Here is a 10,528-nt window from a genome sequence, read left to right as displayed (position 1 = left end):
CTGGGTCGCTTACAGAATATATAAAACATAGTAAAATATCAAACATTAAAAACTTCCCAATACAGGGCTGCCTTCGGATATCTTCTAAAAGTTGTATAATTCTTTATCTCCTTGACATCTGAAGGGAGGGCATTCCACAGGGAGGGCACCACTACCGAGAAGGCTCTCTGCCTGGTTCCCTGTAACTTCAGTGTCCGGGCTGGATGATGGGGGTGGAGATGCTCAGGCCCGGCTCTAGGGGTAGTCTCGGTGGCACGGGGCGTGGGGCGGGCAGGTGGGCGAGTTGGAAGGGACCACAAGGACCATCCAGTCCAACCCCCTGCCAAGCAGGAAACACCATCAAAGCATGTAGGTCTTTCAGGTCTGGTGTTATATGGCCACTCCCAGTCACCAGTCTAGCTGCCACATTCTGGATTAATTGTAGTTTTCAGGTCACCTTCAAATGTAGCCCCACATATAGCGCATTGCAGTAGTCCAAGCGAGAGATAACTAGAGCATGCACTACTCTGGTGAGACAGTCTGCAGGCAGGTAGACTCTCAGCCTGCGTACCAGATGGAGCTGGTAGACAGCTGCCCTGGACACAGAACTGACCTGGGCCTCCATGGACAGTACTTAATGAAAGAATACAATAAAATACTGGCGTATTCTGAAGGGCCTTCTAGGCTTTGAGAAACTGCTTGGACCCATGCTTTCTAGGCGCGAGGTCAAGTCTGGATAAGCCCATAGTGCAAAGGGCACATGTGAAATGTGTCAAGAGCAGCGCACCAGCATCCTGGCTCAAGTAACTTTGGCAGTCCAGCCCAGGGGAAGCTGGTAAAGATTGGCCAAATGAGGGAGGTGCTTGGCATGATGCTCCAGATTGGCTGATAAAGCCCTGCCAGATCTACAAACGAGGCTGAAGCAGGCCTTCAAACCCGTCTTTCCTGCCTGTTGACGCCCACAAACTGATGAAATGTTAATTAATCTGTTTGTAACATTTAGCAATTAAATCTGAACTCTAAAGTGAGAGAGGCAGGAGAGGATCGTGATTTCCAAAACAAGTAAGTGGATCTGGGGCAGAGGAGTTCATTAAACCATAGAACAAGGGGGACCTGTACCCCAAATGTCCCACTATGCAGCGCTCCCTATCCACCCTCAGATTCTTTCCAGCACTTTGGTTTTCCTCAGTTAGCATTCTTTGCCGACTGAGCATGTTCAGACCTCGTGAGCTAGCTTCTTTTCCTTTTTGTTCTTCCACAAACCACAATGGAGCAGTTCCCTTATTGGGGAAAAGTTTCACTGTTCTGAGCTTTTTAGTTTAAGGAAAAGGCGATGAAGGACTCATACCTGCTTCCTTTTGCACCATGCTTTCCTGGCACAGGTCCGGGCTGCAAAGCTCTGTGTCTGATCAGGTCTTTTTGTCCTGGTGCTTTCCCCGGAAAAACCCACATTTCACTGTGGAATTGGAGCAAATGGCAATCTGTGGAAAACCTGACTGACAAAATATGCTTGGACACAGTAAAGCCCAGGGCTTCCGGTTGACCACGCCATCTTGCTCAGACGGGGGTCCGCACAGCGGAGCGGACCTCGGCGCTTCAGAGGTGGAGGGAATCGTTCCAGCGAAACGAAACCTCCTTAAAAGCCCCAAATCGTGCTTTTTGGGGACAGATTTTGCCTGGCGGCGCCAAAAGCAGGCTCTCTCCTCCCCGGATCGGCTTTGTTTAAGCCCCCGAGAGCGAGGAGGTGAACCGCGGCGGACAGGCTGACATTGCTGCTCTGAGAGTGCGAAGCTGCGAGTCTGGGAAGTGGAGGTGGCCAATTCTTCAAAGAACATTCAGCAAATGAATAGACTGTGAGTAATTTGGATTCTTTGGAATGTAAATTAAGGCAACAATTTGGACCTGGGAGAGAGGGGAAAAGAGGAAGCCACCCCCCCCCCACGGTAACATAAGAGACAGTAAACAGAAACCCGAAGCCGTAAACAGAAGATTTTAACTTAAAAGGATTCCTCAAAGGCATCAAAGAGAATCCCCCCTAAATGCAGGGTAAAAGGGGAGAGAGACTGTTGTGATTGCCCTGCAGAATGAAGTTAAGACTAAGAAAGACCTTTCTTTTTCTCGGGAGCCGGCAGCCCAGAAAACCCAGTGAGCTGACCAGGATTTATAGTTAAATTTTATTTCTATCTTTATCTCTGGACTTTTTGGGAATTTTTTTTTGGTTTATATGCTTTTGAAATGTGAGTTCGAACTTTATTTTTAAGAATGCAGCCAGCTTGTTAAAATGGAGTCGAGAAAATAGACTGCGATCATATTCCACCCCATGTGACAAGTTTTGACCTTGACAGGACTGAACTATGTCAACAAAAAGGTACCCGCCTGAGTTTCAGCGGACTGTTTTGACCTTAATGTGGGAAACAAGAATAGAACTATGTCAAGAGGAGACACAACGGCTAGTGTTACAGCAACAATTCCAGATTGTGATGACAGAATATGATTTCCTAGAAGATGAAGCTTTTGAAACTGAAGAAGATGAATGTGAGAATGACAATGATGACGACTGTGATGATTTAACACAAAATGAAGCCCATCACGAAAAAAATGATGATTTTACTCTACAAAAAGTTGGATGGAGTGCCTCCCCTTCGAGGGGGGCACGACTGGATTTACTGGAACTCCAGAATGACCACAGGGAAGAAGGAAAAATTAAGCAGAGAAGAGAAGAAGCTCAGGGGTCTGATATGGAGGCCTGGATGGCAAAAGACTGCAAACAGGGGGTGGGGTGAAGGGAAAGTAAAGTGGTGATTGTAAGGATGGGTTAATAGGACTATAACTGGACTGCTGACTATGGAACTTGCTGGATTGGAGGGGTGGAGCAGGTACTCGGGGGGAGTAAGGTTAGTTTGGGAATAGTTATAGGTTTAAAAAGTGAATTGATTCTGGAAAAAGGTGAAAATATGGAGGCCTATAGAGGGGTAAAAATTAGGCACGGGAAGAAAAAATGGGAGTTTGATTTCTCAGTGATTGGACAATAGGCGAAAATGATAATAGTTTAAAAGTGGTATAAGATATAAAGGTGTATGTTATAAAATATGAACTATGAAACTGTTGAAGATGATAAATAAGGGAGGAAAACCGGGGAAGGGTGGGAGGGTGGGGAAGCCCACAAAATATGGTTTAACAATTATGAATTTAACAATTATGATGAATTTTTTTTTTGTCTTTTTTCCTTTTTGTCTTTTTTTTTTCCTCTTCTCTTTTTTCTCTTTTTCTCTTTTTGTATTTTCTTTTTTTTTTTGGTATGACAATAGATGGTTGGATGGATGAACTCCTGCGTACTGCCCTGGTTCACTGGAGCTCCCTGGTGGCAGGGGGGGGCTTGGGGGGCAGGGGAGGGGGAGGAGGACAGAAACCCAATCATAAAATGGACCACTTCTGACTGATCACCTGCGTGGGATACTTCTGTGGCAGGGGAGGACCCATGGAGGGGGGTGGGAAGAAGGTGGAAAAGGTGTTTATGTATGTACCATCTTTTGTAATTTGTAAAAACCAATAAAAATTATGTAAAAAAAAAAAAAGACACAGTAAAGCCCAGACCTGTGCCTACAAACGCAGCACAAAAGGCAATCTGGAGGAGCACTTAGAATCCTACCCACAGCTATCCTGTTGGCCACTGGGAGAGCAGGACACTGGCCTGATCCAGCAGACTCTTCCAGTGCTCTTAAGCTGATATAATACCCTCTTGTGTATGCCATTTTGGCTACAAAAGGACCAGTGCTCAGAGAACTGAGACCTGCAACAGAAAGTTGCAGTGCAGGGTGTTAAGGATTCCAAGCATTCCATTATGTCCAAATTGCCTGTAGGTTTCCTGTTTCTCTTCCCAGCAATGCATGATCATTCAATGCCACTAAGCATGCTCAGTCCAACTTTCCTCTGAGCTGCTTTTTGGGGGGGGGGGTCCCAGAGGCGGAGCTAGTGGCTCCGGCACCCGGAGCAGCACACATGCTGTGCACCTGGGGGTGGGGCGAGCACCTGGGGGTGGGGGTGCCACAGTGATGTCACCCCCCTCAGGGATGACACCCGGGGTGGGCCACACACCCTGCACACCCCTTCCTCCACCAGTGAGGGGTCCCTTCCCCTGAGGGTTTATTCCCCTAAAGATTAGTTGTACTTCTGCAAAACTTAGGGTATCTTGAGTCAGTGGTGTATTGGGGGGCACAACCAGGACCCCCCACTCCAGGCTCCCTTCCAGGCTCCCACTGCCTTCCAGAACTGTGAAGAGGCAATTCATGCCCAGCCTGATATTCAGAAGCATTAGTGCCTCCGAGCATGAAGATGGAACTGCCACAGTTACTGACCATTGCTACGCGATTCAAACTCCAGCAAATCCTCCTAAAGAATTTCATGTGCTTGGTTTTCTGAAAATCAAGGGGTTGGGTTTTGAAAGGTAGGGGTTTTTCACATTAAAAATATGAGCACTAACCTCCCCAAACAGAAGATAATTGCACCTGTGTGTTGAATCATGGAATCATAGAATCCTAGAGTTGGAAGAGACCACAAGGGCCATCCAGTCCAACCCCCTGCCAAGCAGGAAACACCTTCAAAGCATTCTTGACATATGCCTGTCAAGCCGACCTGAGGGGCTCATCTTCCAGCGTCATAACTTTTATATGCCTGTTGTCTTTGTCCATGGAGTTTTCTTGGCAGGGATACTGGAGTGGCTTGCCAGTTCCTTCTCCAGGTGGATCACGTTTAGTCAAAACTCTCCACTATGACCTGTCCATCTTGGGTGGCCCTGCATGGCATAGCTCATAGCTTCTCTGAGTTATTCAAGCCCCTTCGCCACGACAAGGCAGTGATCCATGAAGGCGCTATCATATCATATTAAAGCCCTAAACGGCCTCGGTCCTATATACCTGAAGGAGCGTCTCCACCCCCATCGTTCAGCCTGGACACTGAGGTCCAGCGCCGAGGGCCTTCTGGCGGTTCCCTCACTGCAAGAAGCAAAGCTACAGGGAACCAGGCAGAGGGCCTTCTCAGTAGTGGCACCCACCCTGTGGAACGCCCTCCCATTGGAGGTCAAGGAGATAAACAACTACGTGACATTTAGAAAACACCTAAAGGCAGCCCTGTTTAGGGAAATTTTTAAATCTGTGATATTTTAATGTATTTTGGTATTTGTTGGAAGCTGCCCAGAGTGGCGGGGAAACCCAGCCAGATAGGCGGGGTATAAATAATGATAAATAATAATAATAATAATAATAATAATAATAATAATAATAATATCACCAGTGGCGTTCTTAGGTCCTCCGGCCCTTAACAACTTGGGTCCAGGAGACCTTGCAGACTACCTGACTTCTTATATCCCAAACTAAGCATGACAGAAGTCACTTTTAGAGAGCCCACAAGGCTTGCCTCCACCAGGAACTGTGTTTGGTACTGTGGACCCAATTCTGTGGAATTCTCTCCCACCTGAGACCAGACAGCCCCCCCCCCCTGTTGATCTGCTGGAATGTGAGGAACAATTATTATTTTTATATCTCAGCAGGCATTTAAAGCAAATTTTGTGATTTTATGGTTCGTTTTAATTTTCTTTGTTTCTTTTTAACATCAGAGAGTGACTATGGTGTTAAGCAGTATATGAATTGTTGAAATAGAATTAAAAAGTTCTTTTGGCGAGAGAGACATTTTATCTCAGCCTACGTTATTTGCCTTCAGCAGCATGCATCCTGTTCCTATTTTCCTTCTGGACTTCTGGGGGGAAAGGCTGGCAGATCTCCACGAGGACCAAACAAACTTATAAATGGCTCAGAGAGCTATTCCGTCTCTGCCAGCAGCCTGCACCTCCTGCTAGTGATGCATGTTCAGATTACAGCAAGCCTTCTTCCTACCTGACCACCTAGACTTAGGAATAAACATCTTCAGCATGAGAAGAAAACTTTGTAGTTGCTGATTCTTGACCAACAAAATGTCCAAACTTCTCAAGAAAAGAAGAATGAAAGAAATCAGACCTCTGACAGGTAAGGAATGGCAGGGTTTTAAAGTTCTGAAGCAGGACAATGTTTCCCAGGAACATAGGGAAGGCCAGAGCATACAGAGTCAGACCATTAGCCCATCTCCAAAGCAGATGCTCTACTAATGAGCTATGATCCTTCCTCTTTTCCGCTGCAGGAGTTGAGATTCATAAGCTACAGTTGGACTTTGCAGAGCATTTTTTCAGAATAGGCTTCAGCTGCTTTTTTGAGCTGCTCTTACTTTACTATGTTAAACTCTTCTGATAGTTGCCTGGAAGGGAAAGCAAAGAAGAAATGGACCCCAGGTTGGGGGAGCTTCATAGCCAAACAACAATGGTGGGAATGGAGAGGGAATTCAGGGGCATATAATTCCAGGAATTTCTTTTCAGAGCCAATGTAACGGAGGGACTCTCCTTCCTCTGGCAAGTGAATGTGGTGCAAATAAAGTTTTCAAGTTTGTTTGTGACAGATTTGCATGGAGGAAGCTGAAGAATGAGGACAATAAACAGAAGCTGGGTTCTTTTCTTTTTTAAAGGGGGGTTCCTACTTTACATCTACACTTTAAATGTCAAAACTTCTTTGCAAGATTGTTTCCACTTCTAATTAAAAGCTGAAGGCTGCCCTTTATCTGGATGAAGAGTTAGCCGAACCTCTGTAGCAGTTTTGTGACAGTCATGTTGAGCCTAATGAATTGGATATTATGCTATGCGGAGGCTCTTTGAGGAGGCTGCATGTTATATAATGAAATATATAGAACACTTAACTAAAAAAACAAACATCGGGGGGGGGGGTTTAAACACATGCACATGCAGATGCGCACATTTGTATGTGTATGTAATAAATGTGAAAAATAAACGAAACTGCCTGCGTTTTTGGACTTTCCTTGGAGACATGGCTAGGGAATTTCTTTTGCAGGCACGTCTCTGTGACAACACTTCAAAACTGACCACTGCCTAGATAAATAACACCTGTCACACCTCTCCACTGATTATTTATTTATTTATGTATTTACATTGATAGCTGACCTTTCTTCCAAGGAGCTCAAGGTGGGGAACAGGCTTCTCCCTCCATTCTCCATTCTCTCATCACGACCACTCAGTGAGGCAGGTTACACTGAGAGATAGTGGGAGCAGTAAGATTGCTACTATTTCTACACCACCTGCAATAATCAACCAGTTCTTTTAAAAATTAATCCAAAAACACGCAACCCTTACTCTGTTGTTGTGGGGATCTCATACATCCTACTGGTCTAGGTGAGTTATTTTTATAGGACAGGAATATAGGAAGTTGTCTTCTACTGAGTCAGACAAGGGCTTCCCAAACTGAGGTCTGTTGACCACCAGCCATCTGTGAGCTTCATTCTGTCTGTGACATATCTTTAAAGATAATAATAATAATAATAAATAAATAATAATAATAATAACCGGGCTCAGGGTGGCTAACACCAATAAAATTACAATACAATACAATAAGACATAAAGATACAATTAAAAAGCTATATCACATCTAGTAGAGTACATTACAATTGCCACAATGGGCAGAAAAATAATTCAGACCCTACGGGGATAAAAGTCTACAACTTTGGTTGGCGTGGCTCTTCCAAGTTTCAGGCAGGTGTCTTGCCCAGCCTTAACTGCAGATGCCAGGGACTGCAAGTGGGATCTTCTGCATTCAAAGCCGATGCTCTGCCAACGAGTGTTTTTGTTTCAGGAGAAAACATCACTTCCAGACTCTGTGTGCAGGGGGATTCCCTTTGCAGTGAGGCCATGAAGAAATATAGGAAGCTGCCTTGTACTGAGTCAGACCATTGCTCCTTCTAGCTCAGCATCATCCACTCCGGCTGGCAGCAGCTCTCCAGGGTTTCAGAGAGGAGACATTCTTAGCCCAATCTGGAGAATGGGCATGAAACCTTTGCATGCAGAGCAGATGCTCCACCACTCAGCAAAGAGTCACATGATCTGGTGCTAAGCTCCCAGTCCAGATCAGAGTGCCATACTAGTGTCCTGCTGCAAATCCGCCACCCCAGCTTTTATTTGGCCTCCAAGATGCTGTTTGCAGTAAATAAATACTGCCAACCAACTCTTACTGTTAAGTTTGTTATTTTAGTGTGTGTGTGTGTTTTTTTTTGCAACACTGTGTTTTTAGTCTGTATACTGCTATATCTTATATAAAAGTGAATATTCAAAGGGAGGGAGGGAGGGAGGGTGGGTAGCTGGGGAAGGGAAGTGATTTTTGGCACAAAACAGTTGTGGGTCCCAATCTGGGTTGTGAGCATGGCACTAGGTCAGGGTTCCAGCTGGCTGATTTCCCTTCACTTTATGTTGGACAGGGTTCTCGAAGCTACGAACGTGACGTTTGACCAAACTGCGGGAGGCAGTGGAAGACAGGAGCGCCTGGCGTGCTATGGTCCATGGGGTCACGAAGAGTCGGACACGACTAAACGACTAAACAACAACAACAAAGTATCACATACCATTTGGTCCATGATTTTCCTCTCCGCCCTCCAAAAACCACCACCACCAAGACCCCCAAACTGGGCTTCCAAATTGCAAAAAGGGGAAAGGGTATGTAAACATTGTGGCAACTGATGATCTAGATGTCTAGTTACATCTCAGCTAGGGCTGTCACCCAATGATTAACTGATCAATTTAAACTGCATACAATTACTTTGGACTAAAAGAGTAGTTTCAAAGGCAATCTTTTCATCTTTGCCTGTTGCCTCTTGCTAATATTAGTCTGCCTTTATTTGATCTTTGTTTTCGCTCTTGTGCAGACTGACCGCAAGCGCTGCCTGACAACTATGTAACCTAGGATGGAGCAGCATGGGCAGAACAAGAGCCTGGATGGTGATTTTTTCATGCTAGGATTCAGAACCGATGCAACTTTGCAGTCTCTGTTTTTTGCCTTGTTCCTCGCCATTCATCTTATCACTCTGTCGGGACACTTGGCCATTGTGGTCATAACCTTGGTTGACCCCGCCCTCTACACCCCCATGTATTTTTTCCTGCGCAACCTGTCTTTCATTGAGGTCTGCTACACTCTGGTCATTGTACCCAAAATGTTGGCCGACCTCTTGGCCAAGAGCAGAAGAGTCCCATTGATGGCGTGTGCTGCTCAGATGTACTTCTTCATTGCCTTGGGGGGCGCTGAGTGTATTCTGTTGGCTGTGATGTCCTATGACAGATATGTGGCCATATGCAACCCATTGCGCTACACTCTCATCATGAGCAGGAGTCTCTGCCTGCGACTCTTGGTGGTAGCCTGCACCAGTGGATTCACAATCTCACTGGGACTGACCACCCTGATTTTCAGCCTACCCTTCTGTGGCTCACACGAGATCAACCACTTCTTCTGCGATATCCCGCCTGTGCTGTACCTGGCCTGTAGTGACACACATTTCAATGAAGTGGCCGTGTTCCTTGTCTGCATGATGATCTTGCTCATTCCATTCCTGCTTATTCTCATTTCCTATGGATTCATAGCCAATTCCATCTTCAGGATCAAAGGTTCTGAAGGCCGGAAGAAGGCCTTCTCCACCTGTTTTGCTCACCTGATTGTGGCCATGCTCCACTATGGCTGTGCCATCTACATTTACATCCGCCCTAAAGCCAGCTACTCCCTAGAGCAGGACAAGGTGGTCTCTTTGATCTACACCAATGTCACACCCATGCTGTACCCCATGATTTACAGCCTCAGGAACAAGGAGGTCAAGGGAGCATTCTGGAGAATATGGGAAAGGAAATTCCCTTCCACTAAAAAATAAAGGGGCATATGCAGCCTCACCTTGCAAGGGTTAGGGAACTGTATGGTTACAGGTAGGTAGCCGTGTTGGTCTGAGTCAAAACAAAATAAAAACATTCCTTCAGTAGCACCTTAAAGACCAACTAGGTTTATATTTTGGTATGAGCTTTCGTGTGCATGCACACTTCATCAGATACACTGAAACAGAAGTAACCAGACCCTTATGTATATTCAGAGGGTGGGGGTGATGGGAATGGGTGATGGGCTGATAGGAGTGGTAAACCTGTTGATGACTGTTAACGACTGTTAATGACTGCAATTGGTCTTGCGGGGGGGGGAGCAAGGGCTGAGGTGCTAAGGAAAGTTTGATCATGTATAATGAGATAAGAATCCTATGTCTCTGTTCATTCCAGGTAGCTCCATGGTTTTAAGCTTGCTAATGAGTTGCAATTCAGCAACTTCTCTTTCCAGTCTGTTTCTGAAAATTTTCTGTAATAAAACAGCTGCTTTGAGATCTTGAATAGAATGTCCTGGGAGATTGAAGTGTTCTCCTATCAGCCCATCACCCATTCCCATCACCCCACCCCCACCCTCTGAATATACATAAGGAACTGTATGGGATAGCTCCATCCAGTGCTATTGCTGTGACCCACAGGCATGCTCTCCCCCAATTTCCACATGTCTAACTCATATCTGAAGGAATGTGTTGTTGCATGTCTTCATCCCCATCTTTCAGCCCAGACACTGAGGTCCAGCTCTGAGGGCCTTCTGGTAATTCCCTCATGGCAAGAAGGGAA

The 10,528-nt window shown here is 45.7% G+C and overlaps 1 protein-coding gene across 4 annotated transcripts; it reads left to right on the top strand.

The window, feature by feature from the left end:
• Positions 1-998: 998 nt before the first annotated feature.
• Positions 999-9,966, top strand: LOC118078048 (olfactory receptor 10K2-like). Of its 4 annotated transcripts, XM_035101772.2 has the most exons (4): positions 999-1,041; positions 5,695-5,996; positions 8,320-8,554; positions 8,764-9,966. In XM_035101772.2, the coding sequence occupies exon 4, from the start codon at positions 8,803-8,805 to the stop codon at positions 9,751-9,753; it is 951 nt and encodes a 316-aa protein (XP_034957663.1). In that variant the 5' UTR covers positions 999-1,041; positions 5,695-5,996; positions 8,320-8,554; positions 8,764-8,802; the 3' UTR covers positions 9,754-9,966. The 4 variants fall into 4 exon arrangements, with proteins under 4 accessions (XP_034957663.1, XP_060127064.1, XP_060127063.1 ...); XM_060271081.1 differs by lacking the exon at positions 5,695-5,996 and having other exon boundaries at positions 1,000-1,041; XM_060271080.1 differs by lacking the exon at positions 999-1,041 and having other exon boundaries at positions 5,617-5,996.
• Positions 9,967-10,528: the final 562 nt, after the last annotated feature.

Source organism: Zootoca vivipara, chromosome 2 (genome assembly GCF_963506605.1).
Source record: "Zootoca vivipara chromosome 2, rZooViv1.1, whole genome shotgun sequence".
Classification (NCBI taxonomy): Eukaryota; Metazoa; Chordata; class Lepidosauria; order Squamata; family Lacertidae; genus Zootoca; species Zootoca vivipara.
The sequence above is the reverse complement of the archived record's forward strand: the minus strand, read 5'-3'. Positions and strand labels throughout refer to the sequence as shown.